At 47.5% G+C, this 23,720-nt stretch overlaps 2 protein-coding genes across 6 annotated transcripts in view; one reads left to right on the forward strand and one right to left on the reverse strand.

Annotated features, from left to right (window-relative positions):
- Positions 1-1,346, forward strand: part of JAM3 (junctional adhesion molecule 3) — an 80,797-nt gene extending 79,451 nt beyond the window's left edge. Inside the window, exons 7-9 of the mRNA XM_003130087.5 lie at positions 37-166; positions 254-308; positions 645-1,346. Coding sequence (XP_003130135.2) covers positions 37-166; positions 254-308; positions 645-680 — 221 coding nt within the window. The 3' untranslated portion in view covers positions 681-1,346. The remainder of the gene's footprint in view (positions 1-36; positions 167-253; positions 309-644) is intronic.
- Positions 1,347-3,649: 2,303 nt separating this feature from the next.
- The window catches only part of NCAPD3 (non-SMC condensin II complex subunit D3), a 72,686-nt gene continuing 52,615 nt past the window's right edge, over positions 3,650-23,720 (reverse strand). For 4 of the 5 annotated variants that reach the window (XM_021063171.2, XM_021063170.2, XM_084976670.1 and 1 more), the window contains 10 exons: positions 19,391-19,528; positions 19,183-19,316; positions 18,815-19,014; positions 10,678-10,788; positions 9,034-9,156; positions 8,319-8,476; positions 8,049-8,194; positions 7,166-7,243; positions 4,366-4,573; positions 3,650-4,286 (listed from right to left, as the gene is read on the reverse strand). In XM_021063171.2, the coding sequence (XP_020918830.2) occupies positions 4,181-4,286; positions 4,366-4,573; positions 7,166-7,243; positions 8,049-8,194; positions 8,319-8,476; positions 9,034-9,156; positions 10,678-10,788; positions 18,815-19,014; positions 19,183-19,316; positions 19,391-19,528 (1,402 nt within the window). In that variant the 3' untranslated portion in view covers positions 3,650-4,180. Of the gene's footprint in view, positions 4,287-4,365; positions 4,574-7,165; positions 7,244-8,048; positions 8,195-8,318; positions 8,477-9,033; positions 9,157-10,677; positions 10,789-18,814; positions 19,015-19,182; positions 19,317-19,390; positions 19,529-23,720 lie in introns of those variants that run through there. The other variant, XR_014815609.1, reaches the window with a different exon arrangement.

Below are 23,720 nucleotides of genomic sequence, written 5' to 3' on the forward strand. Positions count from 1 at the left end.
GTGGGTCAGTGTTTTCTCACCCTCCCCCTTCTCCAGATGATCTGAACATCAGCGGGATCATTGGGGGGGTCCTGGTTGTCCTGACCGTGCTGGCCCTGATCACAGCGGGCATCTGCTGTGCGTACAGACGTGGGTACTTCATCAACAATAAGCAGAACGGTGAAAGGTGAGCCCATCCTGGTGAAAGCAGCACAGTTCCAGCTGGCATTTCTGTGCTCCATGGGTACTCACTCATTCTCTCTCTCCTGTTCAGCTACAAGAACCCAGGGAAGCCGGATGGAGTGAACTATATTAGGACGGATGAGGAGGTAAGGAGCAGGGTCAGGTCAGACCTCACCAAGGATACCTAGAAACCACCGTGTCCCCTGAAGGGAAGATGACATTCCCCCAGAGAAGCAAGTGGCTCCATTGGAAAAGGTTTCTGAGCTCTGTCTGGAGCACGAGCTCCCCAGCCCTTCCCTCTGGGATGTGCATGTGGGCATTGAGTCCTTGGGCCTTGGCAGGCGCTCCCTTCTAAGAGCCATGACTCTGTCTGAGCTGCTGCCACAAGTGTGCCCTGGGGAAGTGGAATTGGCTCCATTGCCACAGCCTGCTAGGCCCTGTGTGCTTGTGGGCTCCCCTCTAACCTGGCCTTGGCCTTGCAGGGCGACTTCAGACACAAATCCTCCTTCGTGATCTAGACAGCGGCGGGGCCAGGCACACATGCGGACATCTCCCTGGGGACCCTGCCAGGAGCAGCCCCCATGAGGGGGCGCTGGACATGTGCACAAAAGCTGTTTTGGCCAAAGTTGACTGCTACTCCTTTCGTACTTTTTAACAAGCCACATGAATAAAAAGAGTTTTCCTTGGGATGGGCACAGTCACCACGAGTCGAAGAACAGACCAGGTTCCTGAGGCCAACCCCACTGGCATCTGGGTGCCTTCGGGCGGGCACCATGGGCCCTGAGGAGTTGGTGATTTGCCTCTGGCTGTGGTTGGCGGTGAGCCCCATGGCTGGGGCACCACCAGCATCAGTAGCTGAGGGCTTGCAGAGGAGGTCAGAGCTTGAACCTCAGTTGCAATGACTTGGCTTCACCATGACCCCTGGGCCGCTTCCTCCTAAGGCTTTGCCATCACTGTCAAGGTGTCCATCTCGGGGAAATCTTCTTGGGTCAGCATTTTGTAACAGCAGCCCACATCAGGAAGGTAAATCACTTCTTAGCTGCAGGACCCTGCTCACCCAAGGAGGGTCCCAGTATTGAAGGAAAACCTTCATCTTAGGCTAAGTCTGAAATGGTACTGATATAATGTTCTGCTTTTCTATGGGTGTTTATTTTATAAAATTTACATTCTAAATTTTTGCTAAAGATGTATTTTGGTTATTGAAAAGAAAAATTTCTATTTAAACTGTAAATACTAGTTGTCATACGATGTGAAATAACCTATTTTTTTTTTTAAAGTTCCACTTAAGGCAGGAGCCCATGATGCTCCTGTTCAGTTGGAAACACCCTGATTAAGAGTATTTGAATCCAAGAACCTCCTCAAGGGGGCCTATTGGAGCACTTCTTTGCCCACAAGGTTTGGCATTTTGACACAAGAGAACTCATGTCTTCCACACAGCAGACCATGGTTGCTTAGGAGAAACCTTTACAAAGATTCCGATTGAGTATGCCGAGGTCTGTTTGCCTCTCTCCAGAAGAGAGGAGGAGCTCGAGGTTAGCTTGGAGCTGCCACTCCCTTAGGTTGCTCAGACTACCTCTGCCTAAACCCTCAGACACGTGTGTCCAGACGGTGTCAGCTGGTGCCCAGGCTCAGGCCGCTTGTCCTGCTCTGAGTAGTGCTGGCTCCCGATTCCCCAGGCCCTCCCAGCCCATCCATCTGTCACTGACGCCCAATGGTGATCAGCCCTGAGTGTGCAGGGGCTGGAAGGGGGTGTCCTCCATGTGCACCCCAGCCCAGCTTCCCTGGGACAGAGCCTTGTGGCTGCAGCTAGATGGTCATGAAACAGAGCAGCCCCACTGTCTGGCTTTTACATCAATGTACTTACCTGTGCCGTTCAGGAGAGTGTGCAGGGCCAAAGGCAGTTCTGAAGTCAACCTGTCACCTACCTTTATGTTTTTAAAGACCATGAACCCCGCTGCCCTCTTTGCCACGGAGGCAGCATAGGTCCTGTCTCACGAGATGTTCTGTGGTGAAGAACGGCAAGAAGGGCAGCTGGCAATAGCCCAAGGGTGGGCAGAGTGTGCCCAAGTCAGAGGCCGTTTCCACAGTGTGACAAAGGTTCTCCTCTGTCCAGAGGCCTTTGTTCCTTGAGAGTAAACATTCTTAGCCTCAGACAGGCTGCAGCATTAACTCCCCACATGAAGCCCTTGGGAGCAAAGAGCTGCTCAAGATGCCTCTGCCTTCACTGTGTCACAGGATGGTTTTTATGTAGAACAGTCATCTTGGGACTAAACTTTCAGTGTCTTAATTTTTATACTTTTGAGTTTTTTAAATTGAATACTTGAGACTTACGTTGACCTTTGAGTTGTGTGAACTTTACCATGGAGTATTCTGCAGAAGCAGGCAGCCCTCCATAATGCCGGGGTGCCCACCTTCTTCTGTATTTGTCTTGAAAGCGTAGACATGAGACTGTCCCTTCATCCTCAGCTCCCCTTGGTGGAGGGGGTAGTGCCCTTCTGTTCGTGGGGACGACTCTAGCTGCCATATTGATTGTCATAGCGATGGGGTGGTCTGACCTCCCTTCTTGTACCCTAAAACGTCCACCCTGGTGCCACGTGACCTGGCTCTGACAGTAGAGAGAAGCCAACATGGGGTCTTGGAGGTCCCTGCCTGTCACTGTAAAAACGCAGACAGAAAAGGAGCATCGTGTGATCTTAGGATGTAAATGTCACTGGAGACCAGAGGCCACATGAGCTGCTGCACTCTTTGTGTGGCTGCGGTCAGACACAGTGCCACAGACTTGTGCTACTAACACACCTGTAAGTTGGGATTTGTTAAACCTCATTCATAAAAGCTTCTAAAAAAAAAAAAATCACCTTGGCCTTTTGATTTCTGTCTGTCTCGTGTCATGTCAGGCACAGCCCCAGGTTTGAAGAGCTGCACGGAGGTGAGGGTGTTCGCTGAGGGGCAGCCCTGGGACTTTCATGCACATGTATCAGCTCACACACGGGCAGCCAGGGGTCACCTGACTTTCCACCCTCGCATCCATCGCATCATGTACAGAGGACACACAGACAGCAACCCTGTGCTCTTGCCTCTGTAGAACTGGGATTAAAACATGAACCATCTTGAAGTCCCTGGTAGCCCAGCAGTTAAGGATCTGGCTTTGTCGCTGCATAAGCTTAGGTCGCTGCTCTGGTGCAGGTTCGATCCCTGGCCTGCAAACTTCTGCGTGCCACGTGCGTGGCCAGAAAACCCCCATGAACCAACCGGCATTCTTTCTGGCCATTTCTGGACAAAAACAAGTGTTTTAAGGTTACCTGATGGTACTGACAGAGGAACCTAGGGCCGCTCCTCCAAGGGAACTGACCAGACAAAAGTCAGCACTGCCACTGCTCTGGTAAGAACGGTTCTTTTTTAAGCAGGAACTATTATATATTCTGTGCAGAGACAATGTCTGCTGGGAGGAGGCAGGCAAAGGCAAGGGCCAGAGGAACTGAACCTTAAAGACAGATAGAAGATTTGGCTTTATTCTTAAGGACTTCATGTCACTTAAATGACTACTGATTTATAAATATGAATACAAAAAATATTACAATCAAGATTTTGACATCAGATATGGGCAACTATGTACACAGGAAACTGAAACCAGATAAGAGAAGCTTGATTATATGAAAGAGCTACAGTATTAAGTTTTGTTCCCTAAGGAGTAGGATCTAGTTTATACCAATGGACCCAATTTTTTTTTTTTTTTTTTTTTTTTTTGCTGCAACTGTAGCACGTGTAAGCTCTCAGGCCAGGGGTTGAACCCGCGTCACAGCAGGGCCCTGTGAGCCATGTAGAGCTTGTGGACTTCTTTCAATGGAGTAGTTATACTATTAAATGGATAAGGCATTTCTCTAGTATTTTACAATTTTTAACCAGATATTTCATACAATTGAAAAGGTTGGCGAGCTATACAGGTGAACAGCTGGCAGCTGAGAACACATGTGAGCTCTGGTGCTCATAGTGGACGCATCCTGGGTGAGGGACGTGGTGGTCAGTTGGCCGTTTTCAGTGGGGCCTTGCGGCGTGACCTCCTGGGGGCTGCACTGTCCCTGCCTCTGGCGGGAGACGTCACGTTCCACTGCGCAGGCTGTGGGGGCCTGGGGGGAGTGGAAGCGGTCACCCTGGGGTAGGATGGTTAACAAGAACACATCTAGGCAGGGGCTTGGGTGAACTTACGTCATATCGGGCAGTGACAAACACAGGACGTCCCGCTGACCCTGAGCTTCCATGTCCTCTGACAGAGTCTCACATGCACCCAGGCTTCCCAGCTCACAAACACGGCTTGTGGGTCTGTTGGGAAGGGACTTGCCTTTGACTGGAAAGGGTGTCTGGGGTGAGCCTACACAGCTGAGCCCTGTTCCAAATGTGACATTCTGGATGGTCCCTGGATAGAGGGGAGATGACAAGGTTAACAGAGGCCTTCCAGGAAGAAAGGCTGAGCAAGGTCAGGTGTGGGGTTCTGCTGTGGGTCTGCCAGACAGGCCTAAGTCCCCCTGCTGACACCCCATCCCACCCCCCAGCACTGGCGCTCACAGCCTTCGGCTTCTCACCTGTCACTTGTAGTGCCTGAGGCCTCACCTGCAGCTCATGCCTCCCTCTTGAGCCCCCCTTTCCCTCCCACGCTCTCCCCATTCTCCCCTCACAGGCCACATCCCCTTCCCACCTGGATGCTCAGCTCAGACTCAAGCTCTGCTGCTACTAGTTGTGTGAGCTACTCTGAAAATCTCGAAGTTTCTTCACCTCTCAAGGGGAAACACACGTACCTCCCTTGGGGAGCTGCCAGGTTTAAATGAGATCATTCATACTATGCCCTTCACACAGTACTTGGTATGAGATAAATGCTGGAGAAACTGAGCCATGACTGTCATTTACTAGCTGGGGTCCCCCCATCACCTAAGGCAAGTGTGTGTCAAGATCTGCTTGTGCTTCTGTGCTCAGAGAGCCTGTCACCCCTCCACCTGGGCTGTACCTGATAGTGGGCTGCTGGTGCTCCTGCACAAGCAGCTGTCACCACACCTGCCAAGACAGCACAGGCTCTATATGTCCCCCAACACTGAGGGCAGGATCTGAGGAGAAACTCCTGGCTGTGCCAGGGTCCACTGGGATCTATAGGTGCTTCTGTGCTGCCACGGGCCTGAGAGCTGCTTGTGCTCCCTTAATAGGCAGTGGCAGAGGGCGTGTCTCCACTGCTGCCATCCATCCCGGGGTTCCCCACTCCTCTCTGGTAGGTCAGAGCCCCCTCCCAACACAGCCTGGCACAGCTCTCAGGCCCCGTGCCTGCTGAGGCTTAGAATCAAGGTAGCAGCGCCTTTGCTGCCCCCTTACAGCCTCAGAGAGATGCTACCTACACCCTGATTTTCCAGTTAAAATCTAGCTCTGAAAAGTCCTCATGTCCACTGGGCAGAACCACTGCATTCAAGCCGAGTGCAGCTGAGAGGTCCACAGAATCTGTTTATAAACCTGAGAGGACAGGATGGGCATTCTTTAGGTAGTAGCCCTCCTTTCTCCAAGAATTATCAGGAGATAGGAGACCTTCAGGCATTTCTTCATGGTCAGAATGAGGGGTGATCCCTAGGAATTTTATATTCAAGAGCCTCGAGAAGTATGTTGACCTGGGGACTCCCATTGTTCCAGTGCAGATCTGAGTGGTAGCAGCAGCAGGCTGCACATGCTGCCAGGATGGGTCAGGGACTCAGGCACAACAAGAAAACAGGAGAAGCCCCCTCTCCGTTCCTGCAGCACCTGGCACCTAACTGCCAGAACAGGAGCACAGGGGCCCCAGGCACAGAGCACACCCCACACTCCTGTTTCAAAGACAGGGATGTTTCATGTATATGACATCACCCTGTTCAACATACAGGAACCCAAAACTACCTCTGCTCTTGATGACAAAAACTCATAATTCAGGACACAAATCGTGTGTGTGTAGGGGTAGAAGTCCTGTTCGTCCGTTGGTCTCCTTTAAAAGGACAACTCGGATGAAATCATCTGTGTATTCTAAGAGCTCACAGGTAATAGAACCACCAGTAAGGAGCGAGAACATGGCAGGTACCCAATAGGTGGGCTGACAGAGCATGACTGCATCTTGGGGAACAGCTCACCTGCTCCTCCTGTTAACACCTGTGAACAGTACTGTGGGGGCCTTGGGGCTGCATCAGGAACCCCAGGTCTGCCACCCACCTGACCCCCTAACTCACCATCACAGGCACAGCCACTGAAGCCCAGGCCCCTGATAAGGTGAAGAGCAGACTGTTACAGACTAAGCAGGATGGGCAGTGAAGGACTGGGCAGTGTGGCGCCAGGGACACCTCATCTAGTCTGAGCATGAAGGGATGATGGCCGGGGGAGGGGCTCCAGCATGAGGACGTGTGGAGAGCAGGGCCACTGCACCCTTGGGAGGACAGCTGGTTGTGGGGTGCAGAGCCAGGAGGCAGGTGGAGGGAGACAGGCTGAGGCCCACAGGACATGCTAGGCAGGGCTGCACACACTATAGACACTCGACAGTCAGAACTTCTCCATATTGGAATAACTGTCTCAAAATAAGTTTTAAGATGTTTTTAGAAAAAATAGGAGGAAAGAACAGGACATTAGAAAAACCTCCCGAAATGAGAGAGAAGACACAGGCTCTCTGCAGGGGGGGGGGCAGTGGACCCCTGAACCCATTCAGCAGGCCTGCAATAACAGCCCCATGAGGTGGGAATGGGGTCAACTGAACAACCTAAGGTGTCGGCTGGAGACCTTACCCAGGTCTAAACCTGGCACACAGGATTATGGGAATTTAACCAAGTCACCAGGTATAAAAGCCCCTGAAGAGGCCAGCAGTCAGCTGACCACTCAGGAGCATTCAGTCTGACCTGACACCCTGCAACCCCTGCCCCACCCTGTGGAAGTGTTCTCATTAACAGAAGGAGCTTTGCTGTGACCCCTACATACTCAGTAGAGTTGGGAGACCGGCTAGTCCCCACCAACTACTTACGCTCAGGAGTGCTGATCCCCCGTTTAGTTAGTAGGTCAATAGCTCCACTGGACTCCCTCTCCAAGTCCTGCGAGGATGCTAGGATGAAACGAGAGAGTTAACTCCAAAACCTCAGACAGCACCAAAGACAAAACATCTCAATGAGGGGAAAAAAAAATCTTGTAAGATGCACAATAAACTTAAGGTCCCCAATAAAGTGTTCTCCTCATTAGGTAACTCAAGAAAGATACAACTAAATGATAAACATAAGAAACAATGGTCTTTCTTGATTCAAACAAATGGAAATTAACATTTCTGGTCTACTCAGCCAAGAAAACAGAATATCATGAAACCAGTGTTTCTAAGTAGGAAATGGGCTCTCATGAGTCTTGGCCAGAGTGTCCCGTGAAGGGAACTGGAGAGGACAGTTTGATGCCATCAAACGTTCAAAAAAATATTCATGAGAATTAATCATAAAGATCACACATACACAGACGATATGTTCAGGGATGTTATGATTTGTTTCAAAAAACTGAAAAACACCTATACCTCCCAGAATGGGCTGGTGATCAACATGTGATTGGCTGCAAAGGCACTGGGGAAAGCAGATGAAAAGCCTTCCCTGTGTCACTGCAAGCGTGAAATTATGCGCAGGGAAGATTACAAAGCTAGACAATCATGACCACAACTGTATGAATGAAACTACACACACACACATCCCTCACCACTGCAACAGGTTTCCATACCACCCCAGTTTCTAAATCTTCCATCATAAATAGGATCATTTTATTCCCTATGACCCCAAGTCGCCAAGGTCTCGTTTAAAGACAATAAAACAGAAACCCTTTGTTGGGGAATGAGAAGAGGGCCCTGGAACTACGTGAGCCACCCCTTATGGACTCACCACCCTCGCTGGGCTCGCCCAGGCTCTTGGGACACACAGTGAAGGGTGGCAGCCCCAAGCTGCGGCTGCGGTGCTGGCTATTCGATTCCACGGCCTTCTTGACGGAATTTAGGATGGCGATGGTGCTTGGTGACATGGACCTGTGGCTGCAGACACCAGTGACAGATGAAGGTGAGACATGCTCTTATCTCCCTTCAGCCTGATCCATGCCAACACGTGGACAACGCTTAGGAGGTGCCTCTGGGGATGTGAAGACCCACCGCTGCATACCTGGCTTTGGGCATCAGCCTCTTCAGTGGCCTGGTGTCCAGGGAAAGAGGTGCAGGTGCATGGGCAGTGCGGGGCCTGGATGTGGACGGCTGGCTAGCCACATTAGCCATGGTGCTTTCTAGGCTGGTGGGAGCTGGTATTTTTTCTGAACTTGAAATCTGTTGCAGATGAGAAATAAAGACCACTTTATCTTCCTTTTCCAAGTTGGGGAAAAAAAGGAATCTTCACACCCTCTGAGCAGGTCCAGAGGACTCCATCTCAAAACCATGTCAGAGCTGGGACAGCTTGTGTCAGCCTCCCGTGGAGCTAGGGAGCTGGGGGTGTGGGGCCATCATTGCAGCCGGTCTGTCCTGTTTCTGGGGGAGCAGCTCAGCCCACGGAGGGACTGCGGGGGAGACTGGTTTTCTTGCCATCAAAGAACAAGTACCCCATTGGGTCCTTGCTGTGAACTTGCACCTCTCCCTCACTGGGACACAGTGATTTTCCAGAGAGGCAGCAGTGATGAAGGGAAGGCTCTCCGTGACAGTGACACACAGAACATGGGAACACATGGCTGCCTGAGGGCCTCAGACATAGATTCTGGGAAATGCTGGAGGCAGGCAGCTGAGAGCAGCTTGGAGAGAGGCCGCCTGCCCTGCTGTATGGCCAGCGCCCACCTCCACCCTCCCCGGCCCTGTGTGACCAGCACCTGCCCTGTCCGCGCCACCTGCCTCACCAGTTCCTGCTCCATCTGTTCCTGTTCCTGGTACTGCTTCATGTCGTATTCTAGCTCCGAGGCCAGCTGGGTATCAGAGGCGAAAAACTCCTCTATCTCTGCTCGGTAATCCTGCATCACTTCCTAAAGGAGATGCAGAGCATCCTTTAGTGTTCTCTTGAACAAACAGATGAGCTCTCCAACAACGTGATAAATAACACGAACGCTAAGGCATTTTGCTGCGCACAGATGATTTCCACTACGTCAACCAACCAGTTAACGTAACAATATTTTCCCCAGAAATACCAACTGCATTTGTACTGACCACATGGGCAGGGGCCCTGATATGGGGAGTGAGCTAACAGTTCTGATCTTCTGGAAGTTTCCTGTCTATCTGCCAGTTCACAGGCCGTTTCCCAAGAGCCCAGTGGGAGGAAGGACGTGGGATCCCACAAATCCTAGCCTAAAGCGCTCCAGGAATGGCACGAACTGCTTCAATAGCTGGATGGGGGCAGGGATGAATCTATCTGGGTGGTCTGGTTTGGCTCTGGGTCTCCACTCATTCAAAAGGTCTTATGGTGCTGAGACGGCAGCCCCTCAGGAATCCCAGTCAGAGATCAGGTTGGGGAGCATTACATGGTGTCCCAGCGGAGCCAGCCACAGGGAGCTGTGTGGCCTGACAGAGGCTAGCAGTCCACACCTGCTCTCTCAGAGGATGCGGCTACAGCCTGGAGCCATATGTGCATCCTCTTCAAGAGCCCACAGAAGGCCTGTTGTCATATCAGAGTGGGAATGCTTTCAGGTCTTAAAAGACGGATGCTAGGACCCAGGCTCTTTGCCATCAGGAAGAAACCATTTTCCCTGATGTGTTTTCTCACAGGAGAAAAGATCTACCATGGCCCCAAGCACCAGGGGAAGAGACCCACCCAATCCTCCAACTTCCCCCATGGGGGCTCCCAGGTAGAGGAGAGAACCGCAAGAACTGCTCTGACAGGGGTCCACATGAAGGCGTGTGACCACCATGCTTGGGATGTGTTCAGAAATGGGGTCTTACTTTCCTTTAGGTCATAGGAGTCTCCCTAGGATCTAAACTCTTTTTATTCCTTTCTGATGGTTACCGGGGCAATAAAAATGTGACTGGAAGTTCCCACTTTCTCCACAGCCAGACTATCTTTCCCACCTTCACTTCTGTAGGGTAGAAAATTAGTTGAAAAGTCATATTCAATGTAATTCTGTCATAGCCCTTTCTGAGAGTATAAACAGAGAAAGGAAAAAAATGCTGCATTTCTTTCGGATTGAAAGATTCTGCAGCAAGGCATGAGGCCTCATTCATGTCTGTGCTGCGTAGACTGGGGTCAGGATGCCTGAAGCCACTTCTCTGGGCAGCATCTCCTGACTAGTAATCCAGAGACAGCCCTGGAGATAAGCGTCCCAAATTAAATGATGTGCATTTCCACTTTATCCCACACAGTGAACTAAGACGAGGGCTCTGTTCAAAGCTGCACCTGAGAAATCTCAAAATGGAACCTAACTGTCAGCAAGGACACAGACTCCACTGCCCCAGAAAGGCAGGACAAGCTTCCAAGGAACCTGTGGTCAATTTGTCTTCTCCTTAGTCAAATGCCAGCCTAGGACACCAACTACAATGTGTGAGGCCATCTTTACCCTGAGGTAGTGCATGAGATCCCGTAGAGCCGGGATCTTATTCTTCTCCAATACGGTCTTCAGGGAGATGATAACTGGAATAATATTTTCTATCAGATTCTTCTTTTGAACCTGTGGTGATACAAAGAAAGGCTGTATAAGATGAACAAAGTTCTGAAAGACAAAGGCTTTCTCTCAGCCTAGTTCTTCTTTCATGGCTGATTTTATACATGATATAAGTTTACTTTCCATTTCTGATGCGATTCTGGGGCTGCTGCCTTGGCCAGGGAGACTAAAAGCATTACCTTAAGATGCTTGGAGCGCTTAGTAAAGCAGGTGCAGACAAGTATTATTCTTATTTCTAAACAAGAAAAAGGAATTAGATATTCAGTTGATCCTTGAACGACCCGGGTTTCAACTACATGGGAAGAACAGGGGGTGTTGGCACCCCACCCCAGATTGTTCAAGGGTCAATGACTTGACAAAAAGCTCCAAATCTCCCCAGGAACCCACCACAAACCCCTGGCTCCACTGGGTCCCTCCAATCCACATGCTCAGCCCTGCTGCCAGAGATGTCTGCAGGAGATGTTTGAGATCCTGCAGGTGGGTGGGTGGGTGATGCAGGGGGCTCAGGCATGGGGATGGTTTGCATCTCTCTTTCCCTCTGTAACTCTGCATACATTAAGAGAGGTGCTGGGTATTTATACAGTGCCTTTGTATTTGTCACCAAGAAAGATCGCTAATTGTGATCTTTGTTTTATCTTATAATTAAAAATAATTCATTATAAGTAGCCCATATATACATGGTTATCATCCTGAATCTGATAATTCTTTTTCTTGCCATTTAAAGTCACTAGTTCCTTACTTGTAAACCACTTTTTTTTTTTTATAATTTTTTTATTTTCCCACTGTACAGCAAGGGGGTCAGGTTATCCTTACATGTATACATTACAATTACATTTTTCCCCCACCCTTTGTTCTGTTGCAACATGAGTATCTAGACAAAGCTCTCAATGCTATTCAGCAGGATCTCCTTGTAAATCTACTCTAAGTGTATCTGTTAAGCCAAAGCTCCCGATCCCTCCCACTCCCTCCCTCTCCAATCAGGCAGCCACAAGTCTGTTTTCCAAGTCCATGACTTTCTTTTCTGTGGAAATGTTCATTTGTGCTGGATATTAGATTTCAGTTATAAGTGATATCATATGGTATTTGTCTTTGTCTTTCTGGCTCATTTCACTCAGTATGAGAGTCTCTAGTTCCATCCATGTTGCTGCAAATGGCATTATGTCATTCTTTTTTATGGCTGAGTAATATTCCATTGTGTGTATATACCACAGCTTCCTAATCCAATCTTCTGTCGATGGACATTTGGGTTGTTTCCATGTCCTGGCTATTGTGAATAGCGCTGCAATGAACATGAGGGTGCATGTGTCTCTTTTAAGTAGAGTTTTGTCCGGATAGATGCCCAAGAGTGGGATTGCAGGGTCATATGGAAGTTCTATGTATAGATTTCTAAGGTATCTCCAAACTGTTCTCCATAGTGTCTGCACCAGTTTACATTCCCACCAACAGTGCAGGAGGGTTCCCTTTTCTCCACAGCCCCTCCAGCACTTGTTATTTGTGGATTTATTAATGATGGCCATTCTGACTGGTGTGAGGTGGTATCTCATGGTAGTTTTGATTTGCATTTCTCTTATAATCAGCGATGTTGAGCATTTTCTCATGTGTTTGCTGACCATCTGTATATTTTCCTTGGAGAAATGTCTATTCAGGTCTTTTGCCCATTTTTCCATTGATTGATTGGCTTTTTTGCTGTTGGGTTGTATAAGTTGTTTACATATTCTAGAGATTAAGCCCTTGTCGGTTGCATTCTGTAAGTTGTCTTTTTGTTTTCTTTTTGGTTTCCTTTGCTGTGCAAAAGCTTTTCAGTTTGATGAGGTCCCATGGGTTTATTTTTGCTCTAATTTCTATTGCTTTGAGAGACTGACCTGAGAAAATATTCATGATGTTGATGTCAGAGAGTGTTTTGCCTATGTTTTCTTCTAGGAGTTTGATGGTGTCCTGTCGTATATTTAAGTCTTTCAGCCATTTGGAGTTTATTTTTGTCCATGGTGTGAGGGTGTGTTCTAGTTTCATTGCTTTGCATGCAGCTGTCCAGGTTTCCCAGCAATGCTTGCTGACTAGACTTTCTTTTTCCCTTTTTATGTTCTTGCCTCCCTTGTCAAAGATTAATTGACCATAGGTGTCAGGGTTTATTTCCGGATTCTCTATTCTGTTCCGTTGGTCTGTCTATCTGTTTTGATACCAGTACCACACTGTTTTCATGACTGTGGCTTTGTAGTATTTCTTGAAGTCTGGGAGAGTTATGCCTCCTGCTTGGATTTTGTTTCTCAGGATTGCTTTGGCGATTCTGGGTCTTTGTTGTTCCATATAAATGTTTGGATTGTTTGTATTAGTTCTGTGAAAAATGTCCTGGGTAATTTGATAGGGATTGCTTTGAATCTGTAGATTGCTTTGGGCAGTATGGCCATTTTTACAATATTGATTTTCCCAATCCAGGAACATGGAATATCTTTCCATTTCTTACATCTTCTTTGATTTCTTTGATTATAGTTTTATAGTTCTCGGTATATAGGTCCTTTACCTCCTTGGTCAGGTGTATTCCGAGGTATTTGATTTTGTGAGGTACAATTTTAAAAGGCATCGTATTTTTGTATTCCTTTTCTAGTATTTCATTGCTGGTATACAGAAATGCAACTGACTTCTGAATGTTAATCTTATATCCTGCTACTTTGCTGAATTTATTAATCAGTTCAAGGAGTTTTGGGGTTGAGTCCTTAGGGTTTTCTATGTATAGTATCATGTCGTCTGCATACAGTGACAGTTTTATCTCTTCTCTTCCTATTTGGATGCCTTTTATTTCTTTTGTTTGTCTAATTGCTGTGGCTAGGACTTCCAAAACTATGTTGAAGAGCAGTGGTGAGAGTGGGCATCCCTGTCTTGTTCCAGATTTGAGTGAGAAGGCTTTCAGTTTTTCCCCATTGAGGATTATATTTGCTGTGGGTTTGTCATAAATGGCTTTGATTATATTCAGGAATGTTCCCTCTATACCCACTTTGGTGAGGGTCTTGATCATGAATGGATGTTGGACTTTGTCAAATGCTTTTTCTGCATCTATTGAGAAGATCATATGATTTTTGACTTTTTTTTGTTAATGTGGTGTATGATGCTGATTGATTTGCATATGTTGAACCATCCTTGTGAACCTGGGATGAACCCTAACTGGTCATGGTATATAATTTTTTTGATATGTTGTTGGATTTGGTTGGCTAAGATTTTGTTGAGAATTTTTGCATCTATACTCATCAATGATATTGGGCGATAGTTTTCTTTTTTGGTGGTATCTCTGTCTGGTTTTGGAATGAGGGTGATGGTGGCCTCATAGAATGTCTTTGGGAGTATTCCTTCTTCAACCTTTTGAAAGAGTTTAAGGAGGATGGGCACCAATTCCTCTTTATATGTTTGATAAAATTCACCTGTGAAGCCATCTGGTCCTGGAATTTTATTTGTAGGGAATGATTTTATGACCTCTTCAATTTCATTTCTAGTGATCGGTCTGTTCAGTTGGTCTGTTTCTTAATTCAGTTTTGACAGGCTGTAAGATTCTAGAAAATTGTCCATTTCTTCCAGATTGTCAAACTTGTTGCCGTATAGTTGTTCATAGTATTCTCTTATGGTTTTTTGTATTTCTGTTGTATCCGTTGTGATTTCTCCTTTTTCATTTATAATTTTGGTTTTTTGGGTTCTTTCTCTCCTCTTTTTAGTGAGTCTGGCCAGGGGTTTGTCAATTTTGTTCACCTTTTCAAAGAACCAGCTCTTGGTTTTATTAATTTTCTCTATTGTTTTTTGAATCTCTATTTTATTGATTTCTTCTTTGATCTTTATAATTTCCTTCCTTCTGCTGACTTTAGGACTTTTTTGTTCTTCTTTTTCTAATTCATTTAGGTGCAGGGTTAAGTTGTCCATTTGGGATCTTTCTTCTTTTTTGAGAAAGGCCTGGATTGCTATAAATTTCCCTCTGAGCACTGCTTTCGCAGCATCCCATAGATTTTGAGAGGTTGTGTCTTCATTATCATTTGTTTCAAGGTAGTTTTTAATTTCCTTCTTGATTTCCTCATTGACCCATTGGTTTCTTAGTAGCATGTTGTTTAGTCTCCATGTAGTAGGTTTTTTCTCTTTGCTTTTCCCATGGTTGATTTCTAATTTCATGGCATTGTGGTCAGAGAAGATACTTGAGATAATTTCTATGCTCCTAAATTTATTGAGATTAGCTTTGTGTCCCAATATGTGGTCGATTCTTGAAAATATTCCATGAGCATTTGAGAAGAATGTGTATTCTGCTTTTTTTGGACGTAGTGTCCTGAGGGTATCAATTAAGTCTAACTTTTCTATTGTTTCCTTTAGGATCTCTGTTGCTTTATTGGTTTTCTGTCTAGAGGATCTGTCCATTGATGTGAGGGGGGTATTAAGGTCTCCTACTATGATTGTATTCTCATCAATATCCCCCTTTATGTCTGTTAATATTTGATGTATGTATCTGGGTGCTCCTATATTTGGGGCATATATGTTGACGACAGTAACATCCTCTCCTTGGATGGATCCCTTAATCATTAAGTAGTGTCCTTCTCTGTCTTTCTTTATGTCTTTTGTTTTAAAGTCTATTTTGTCTGATATGACCGTTGCGACTCCTGCTTTTCTGTCATGTCTATTGGCGTGAAATATTTTTCCCCACCCTTTCACTTTCAATCTATATGTATCTTTTGTCCTAAGGTGAGTTTCTTGTAGGCAGCATATTGAAGGTTTTTGCCTTTTTATCCACTCAGCCACTCTGTGTCTTTTGATTGGGGCATTCAGTCCATTGACATTTAAGGTGATAATTGATAGACGATTATTTATTGCCATTTGAACCTCGTGTTCCAGTTGATTCTATGGTTTTCCATTCTTCCTTTCTTTTTTTTTTTTTTGGTTGGATGGCCTCCTGTTATTATCTGTTTGAGTGTATTTTTTTTTTCATTTTTTGCAAATGCAATATTTGGTTTTGGCTTGTGGTTGCCCTGTTTTTTAAGTATGCTAACCCCTTCCCATAATTGTGTGTTTTAGCCTGATGGTCCTGTAAGTTCAAACACTTCATTACTATATTAAAATTAAGAAGAGAAACATACAAACAAACAAAAAGGGTTATTTATTTCCTAACATCCCTTGCCCACATTTTATGGTTTTGATGACTCTTCTTTATTTTTTTTTAATTTTATTTTGTTTGAAGCATGTTCATGATTAAATCTGTATGCTGGCTTATTTGAGTGAGTGCTCTCTGATTGCGGTTTCCTCAGTCCTAGTTCTTCCTCTTTTTTTTTTTTCTTTTCTTTTTTCTTCCCTTTCCTTCCTTTCTTTTTGGTTTAGAGAAGCCCTTTCAATATTTCCTTTAACCTGGGTTTTGTGTTGCTGTATTCTTTAAGTTTTTGTTTGTTGGAAAAAATTTTTATTTCCCCTTCTATTTTAAATGATATTCTTGCTGGATAGAGTATTCTAGGTTGCATATTTTTTCCTTTTAGCACTTTAAATATCTCTTGCCATTCCCTCCTGGCCTGTAGTGTTTCTGTAGAGAAATCAGCTGATATTCTTATGGGGGTTCCCTTGTAGGTAACATTCTGTTTTTCTCTTGCTGCCTTTAGGATCCTCTCTTTATCACTAACTTTTGCCATTTTTATTATGATGTGTCTTGGTGTGGGTCTATTTGGGTTCAGTTTGTTTGGGGCCCTCTGTGCTTCTTGTATCTTGAACCCAGTATCCTTTAGATTTGGGAAGTTTCCATCGATAATTTCTTCAAATATATTTTTCATTTCCTTATCTTTTTCTACTCCTTCTGGAATTCCTATTATGTGTAGATTGGCCCGCTTTATATTATCCCATAGGTCTCTTATATTGCTTTACAGTTTTTTGATTTGGTTTTCTGTCTGCTGACCCGATTGCGTGATTTCCATTATTCTATCTTCCATATCACTGATTCGTTCTCCTGCATTATTCATTCTGGTTTTTACTGCCCTTAGTTCAGTTTGCATCTCTGCAAATGAATGTTCTAGGTTTTCTTGGCTCCTCCTTATATTTTCTAGTTCCTTTCTGAGGGTATCTACATTACTGTTCATATCTTAATTCCTTCAGTATTTTCACTATTTCTCTTTTGAACTCCAGGTCTGTCAGACTGCAGAGATCTGTTTCATTGTTGACTGTTTTAGGTGAGTTCTCCTGTTGGTTTGACTGGGGGTGGTTTCTCAGCTTCTTCATCTTGCTTGTTGTTTTCTTTCTCCTGAGGGAGTTGTACTCTCCGTTATCGGGCAGTGTTTGCCTTGTCACTGCCGTGGAATATTTCCTGAGGGCTGGCGTTGTTGGTCAATCTTTTTTGAGGCAGTGTGGCTTTTCTGGAGTGTTGATGGGGCTAACAGTGTTTCTTTGAAGCAAAGGAGGACTTCCTGAGGGCAGACAGGACTGGTAGGTCCACACCACGATGGTAGCAGATTTCACTTGGTCATGCAGAGCTTGCTCTGGTGTTTAAACCACTATTTCTAAGACATCTTATCAGATTTCTTGAAACAGGAGGGCAAAGACTAAAGAAGTAAACAATTTACAAGCAGAGGCTAAGTATAGGGATAGCCTTCAAGAGTGGCTTAAATGCAGTCAGTCCACAAATATTACCCAACACCTTCTCTGTACCAAACATAAGGCTAACTTCCAGGGCTAGAGAAATGAGGGCAAGATTTCTTGCCTTCAAGTTACTTCTAGGCCAGGCTGTGTGTCATGATGTGTGGCCATCAGGTGGCAAGTGGCAAGGTGTTAAGGGACTTTGCCTGGGTGGGAAGAAGACCTCAGGTGAGGTTTCTTTTTTTTGTTTGTTTGTTTTTTTGCTATTTCTTTGGGCCGCTTCTGCGGCACATGGAGGTTCCCAGGCTAGGGGTCAAATCGGAGCTGTAGCCGCTGGCCTACACCACAGCCACAGCAACACAGGATCCGAGGCACGTCTGCAACCTACACCACAGCTCATGGCAACGTCAGATCGTTAACCCACTGAGCAAGGGCAGGGACCGAACCCGCAACCTCATGGTTCCTAGTCGGATTTGTTAACCACTGTGCCACCACGGGAACTCCAGGTGAGGTTTCTTGAAATGATGACACTTAGCATGTGCAGGTGTTAGATGGCAGTAAGCGAGGACAGGGTGGGACAGGGCACTACAACAGAAGTTGGGTACGCAGAGGCACAAAGCAGGACAGGCCATCTCTGTCGGCGGCCCGGAGTCTCTTGGACTGGAGGGGAGGGCACATGCACATGAGAGTTCTGTGTGCCTTGAGGAAGAATCAGGATTTTATCTAAGAGGTGACAGGAAGCCACCAACCCACGTATTAAAGATAGCATTAGTGAGGTATAACTTACAGATCATAAAATTTACCCATGTTAAGTGAACAGAGTTTTGGCAAAAGTCTGGCCAAAGGAACCAACACTACAGTCGAGATCATCATCACTCACAATCCATGACTCAGAAGTTCCCTGCTGCCCCTAGTCTGTTTTAAGCAGGGAAATACAATGATCAAATCCACACTTAAGAAAGATGCTCTGGTAGCAAGGCAGTGCACAGCCAGGAACAGAAAGAAAGGAGAGAGGGAAACGGCACAGGTTATTTAAGTCAGTTTGGAGCCAGTGGGAACATGAGAGAGATGTGTGAGATGAAGGGACAGGACCTGGGGACACACTGGCTGTGTGGGCTTGGTACGGGAATCTGGGGCCGTGGGGACTATAGCAACTGAACAGTCGTTTGAAACCGAAACCCCATCCTCCCATTCACTGGCCAAGCAAAGCTGAGCCCAGCCGGCCAGACTCCCGGCTTCCCTGAGAACTTGGTGATAAAGGTGCCTTTCTCCACAACAGAGACCATGGGAGCTTCGAAGAGAGATGCGGAGAAGGAAGGAGAGAGGAGTGGCTCATCCAGGCTGGCAGGCAAACAGGTCCCCCACCGGGGTGGGTGTTCAGGCCACTGTAAGGAGGACCCCAGGACTCAGGCGAGAGGGTGCCTGGAGGGCGGGTGGCCCAGTCAGAGAGCAGCACACTCACCTGGGAGATGAGCTTCTTCTGCGCCTCCTGCAGGACCACATTTGCCAGGGCCAGGTCCTCCTCTTCCACGGGCAGGTCCTTATCCACTTTATTCCTCATTGCCAGAAGCTTGATCTCCTTTGAGCTGAGCACCTCAAATGTGTCTGAGAGCAGCTCACTGGCTTCCATGTCCAGGGGCAGGATGCCATCGGCAAAGCAAGCTGGAGGAAGCAGAGAAGGGCTTCTGAGAATTGCTGCCTGAGGGGAACGAACAGCCAGCTGAGGGCCAAGGACAGAGGGGCCCTCTTTGCTGCAGAGTGGCTGGGCCATGAGACAGGCAGCAGTTTGCTTGCTCACCTAGTTCATCCCTACACTCCAACCAGTCCTACCCAGTGTGCTGAGGCAGATTTTGGAGGTGATGTTGAACCGCTGCTCATCTGTGAAGTGTTCCAGGAGGAAACTGTAGATTTTCATCCGTTTCTCCTTATTTGTCTTCCCCTTCAGCGAAAATAGCCGCTTTTCTCTAGGGCAGAATTGGACCATCTCACCACAGCACTGTACCTGAGCCACCCTCCCAGCACCCCCTGCAGCACTGACCTCTCCGACTGGGGAAATCTGTTGTACTTTTCATGCTTCTCGTAGCTGTTGAAGTGGAAGATGCACTCATTGAAGTGCTGGAAAAACATGGCAGGGTTCCTCTTCAGCAGCAGTTGAGCCAGGCAGAACTTCCCAGTGCTGTGGAGAAGGGGACAAGGTGGGGAGTGTGTGCTACCGCCTCAAGGTTGTACCAAGAATCTATAACAGAGGGGGCTGTGGATAGGCTAGGCAACAAAGCCCACCCAGGAGACAGCTGCACTTCCATCCTGCTTGGCTCCTTGCCTGTCCTGCCCTGTGAACCCAGCTTTCACCAGCTCTCCTTGCAAAACTGTAACAGCGGGCTATCATTCATTGACATCTCACACATGAGACCCCCCTAGCTCCCAATAACCTAACTGCTTCTTCAGGTGGACCCCCTGCCACGACCAATTGGAAATGAACCTCAGCCTCTGGCTCCAACTTGAACTCTGAACTTCTTCAAGGACAGGATTAAGTACCAAGTGGGTTAGTTTGGGTCAGCAGGACAAGTACTCTCCATAGGCGGCGACCACTCAAACCCAGGCTGCCGAGGGACACAGAGGGCCCAGTGAAAATGGTCCCCAAAGCAGACACTGGGACAGAGGCCGGAGGCTCACTGGGCCCAAGGAGATCCCCCTTTGCCATTAGGGCAGGTGAGGGAAGGCCCAGGCCTGGCTTCTGCTCAGGGGTCAACCCAAGGTGGTGGGGGCTGGCTCTGATCCAGTCACACCATCCAGAGCAATCTTTTCATTTCATTTTGAGTTCGATTCAGTTTCCACCCAACAGGGGTCCTGTTGCTCTCACAGTGAGGGGAGCAGCAACAAGGGCAATCTGAGTGCTTTGCTCTTGGCCTTGGGCCGTGCCGGGACCCCCAGAGAGCTCCCTTCCCTGACGCTCTCCTTGGGCTAAGGATGAATCAGTCTGTCTACAGCACACACGCATCACAGTCAGAGAAGGTAGTTCAGAAACCTCGATGGAGAAGTAACCTGCTGTGGGAGCAACAAGGATGGCTCACCGGGCACAACTGCGACATATCTAGAACTCTGTCCAACAGAGGGAGCTCTGTGAGGAGGAGGAGGAGGAGGAGAAGGAGGAGGAGGAGGAGCACTCTCAGGACCACCTACACACCTGTTCAGTAACAGGGCTGGAGGCAGAGTGCGACCCATCAGAGGATCTCCCCTGACAGGTCACTCTGCTAACCCAGCAGTGCAGAGAATGGGGAAAATCATTAAGTAAACAGAAACACCCTCAAGAAACAAGCTGGCTTCACCCCTTAGGTATCTGATTACAGTTACCCACACAGTGCAGCAGTTCTCGCCACTGCCCTGTCTTCCCAGACTTGAGGTCATTCCTATGAAAATGTACAGTCAGGCAGAATCCAGCCACCCTTCTGCAAGGACACAGGCTGCTTTGGACTTCAACTCAATGTCAAATGCTCATCGACTCACTTTAGGTCAAGAACATGTACACCATGGGTAAGCCCCTGGTGAGTAACTAGCTTAACCAACCCACAAATAAACCTCACAGTAACATAATTACATGAAGGATTCAGAGGCCAGGGCTGAAAGCAGGTCCTGTTCAGCATTAGAAGAATGGGCGCATGGTCAGTGGTGAAATCCAGCACTACTCCTGCCGCTGCATTTACTGGGACTCACAGAGCCAGATTCAGCCTTGGCCAGATTAAGACTCACAGATCCCACTAACTTGACAAACCAGGTAAGATTTTTGTTTTTGTTTGTCAGATAAATAGTTCAAAGAAACCAGCATCCTAAGTAATGCCTTAGGCACCCTTTCACCTCGCCTCATCCCAAAGGACAATTTACAGGGACCACACACAGCATCAAGTCACGGACACTGTGAAGATTTCACACAGCATGAACTGTACCATACATAGAACACAAGGCAGGTTGGCTAAACCTGAGTAATACTGAGAACACAAATCTAGATTTCAATCAGCCCGACAAGACCACGAGGGAAGAGCAGTCAGGTTATTTCCCTTTTTAGATTTAGCAGGAAACATAAAAAACCTACTTCTTTTGGATGTCTTCCTGAGCAAATGTTACCTGAAGCAGGTATCTGCTCAGTGAGGGCCACTGTTGACGGACTCATGGTCTTGGTCTGGCCATTCTCAGAGTAAGGCAGGGGCTCAGACCCATCCACACCAGCATCTATTTCCTGCACCCAGACCTTGGCTACAACCCCAAACCCACAGCCCCTCTCTCTCCAGCCCTCACTGCTGTCACGACGCTGGTTTCTCCTCCCCTGGGCTTCTGTCCCGGGGTCCCTTTCCTGCCTGCAATCTTCCCATCCTGTGCTCTGCAGTCCTGGTTCCCACTCCATCCCTCCTCTTTGTAAAGGACTGGGCTGTCCTCCAAGGACCTGTTTCCCTTACAGCCCTCTGGGGGAGGGAGCAGGGAGGAGGGGGAGCTGTTCCTCTCAAATCCCACAGTCAGGGTATGAGGACCACACTCTCCCTGATACTTTCACCCATTCATTCACCAAATGTCCACTGAGTGCCTCCTTGGTTTAAAGTTCTCTTTCATGCTAGGGATACAGCAGGAAACAAAGCAAAATCCCCACCTCCCAGGAAGCCTGTATTTTAGTAGGTGGACAGATACTATAGAAACCATACAGAACACGTTGCCAAAAGTGGTCTGAAGAAAAAGGCTTGAGGAAGAGTGTGGGGGGTGGGGGTTTACTGGCTGCTGGGGAGAAGACATGTCCTCCACCCAGCTCATGTGAGGCTCATCCTCTTCTTCTGACTCTCCTGCCATGTGTCTGTCTTGCCCTTGACTGCTTGATAAATGCTTCCTGGTTTTCTCCATTCCAAACCTGACATCACCATTATGGTGATATGGTCTGAATGTTTGTGTGCCCCCAAATTTCCATGTTGCAAACCTAGCCCCCAGAGGGTGGTATTAGGAGGTGGGCCTCTGGGAAATGACTGGGTTACAAGGGCAGAACTCTCACAGATGGGGTGAGCATCTTATAAATGGAGCCCCAGAGTCCCTTCTTCCCCTCCGCCATGTGAGGACATGGTGAGATGCCAGCTCCCTGGAGGAGGCCCTCATCTCACACACCCTGCCTTTAAGCAGGGAGGAAGGAGTTTCTGTTGTTTATAAGCTACCCAGTCTGTGGTACTGGTTCCAACAGCTCAAATGGACCAAGACAATCCCCCAGAGCACCTTTAGTGTCCACACAGTCTTCTCTTAGCTCAACTTTGTCAATTCCAGGGACCCCCCCCCGCCACTGTGGTGCCAACTTCTGAGGGCAGACAACCGCCAGCTGACTTATTCAGCTTTCTGACTCCTTCATCCCCCCACTTGTCTTGCACGGAGACCTCTAGACCCTCAGTTCCTCCTTTTTCTCCCAAACCAAGCTGTCTCTGAAGTACTTCCTTTTCTATCTCAATGGTCCATCATAGTTGTCACCATCTTGCCCTGAGCTCCTCTGGCCCCTGCCTTCCTGCACATCTGCAGCACCTGCCTGGCTACCCTGAACAGCCCACCTGTCACCCAGCTAGCACCCTGACTGCTGTACTACACAGACACCACCTAGTGGGCAGAAGGAGAAACAGGTCATATATCATTTGGTAGTCCCCCAATTGGGAGTTTATACATTAATTGTCACAAGGAGTGCCCGCTGTGCCACAGCGGGATCAACAGTATCTCTGCAGTGGCAGGGAGGTGGGTTCCATGCCCAGCCCAGTGCAGTGGGTTAAAGATCTGGCATTGCCATAGCTATGGCATAGGCTGCAACTCTGGCTGATTTGATCCCTAGCCATATGCCATGGGGCAGCCACATGCATACAAAAAGGTCATGCAATTTTTGCTCATGCCAGAATCGTCAGGAGATCCACTTGGACCAAAAATACACTTAAAGGGCTCTGCCACTATAGTCTCTCTGGAAGATCTGTCTTAGCAGAGACATGCAGAAAAATTAATAAAAGCAAGCAGGCAGGCCTGCCCTTTGGCCTAAAAATAGGTGAACATATGAATTTAAATTAGTTTTTCAAAGCTTTTTAAATCATGCTCCACATTTTTACCATGGTTCGAATAAACCCAGAATGTAGGGATAAAAACAGAAAGATTTAAGGGGGAAGGGAGAAAATGCTACAAGAGGCACTGATCATCTCACTATGGTGGATGCATCTGTCTGTCCCTCAATTTCCTTCTGGTTCATGCTCTCACCCCCTGCGTAAGATCCTGTGTATACTTTACATCCTGATGACGGCTCCTGCACACGTGTAGGAGCTGACACATATGGGGAAAACACACACATGCAAATGAGATATCCACCCTCCCCTCCTATG

Source organism: Sus scrofa, chromosome 9, assembly GCF_054392235.1.
Source record: "Sus scrofa isolate SSC_HxYL_T2T_F1_AM1 chromosome 9, Sscrofa_HxYL_maternal_Yorkshire_Landrace_v2.0, whole genome shotgun sequence".
NCBI classification, from domain to species: domain Eukaryota; kingdom Metazoa; phylum Chordata; class Mammalia; order Artiodactyla; family Suidae; genus Sus; species Sus scrofa.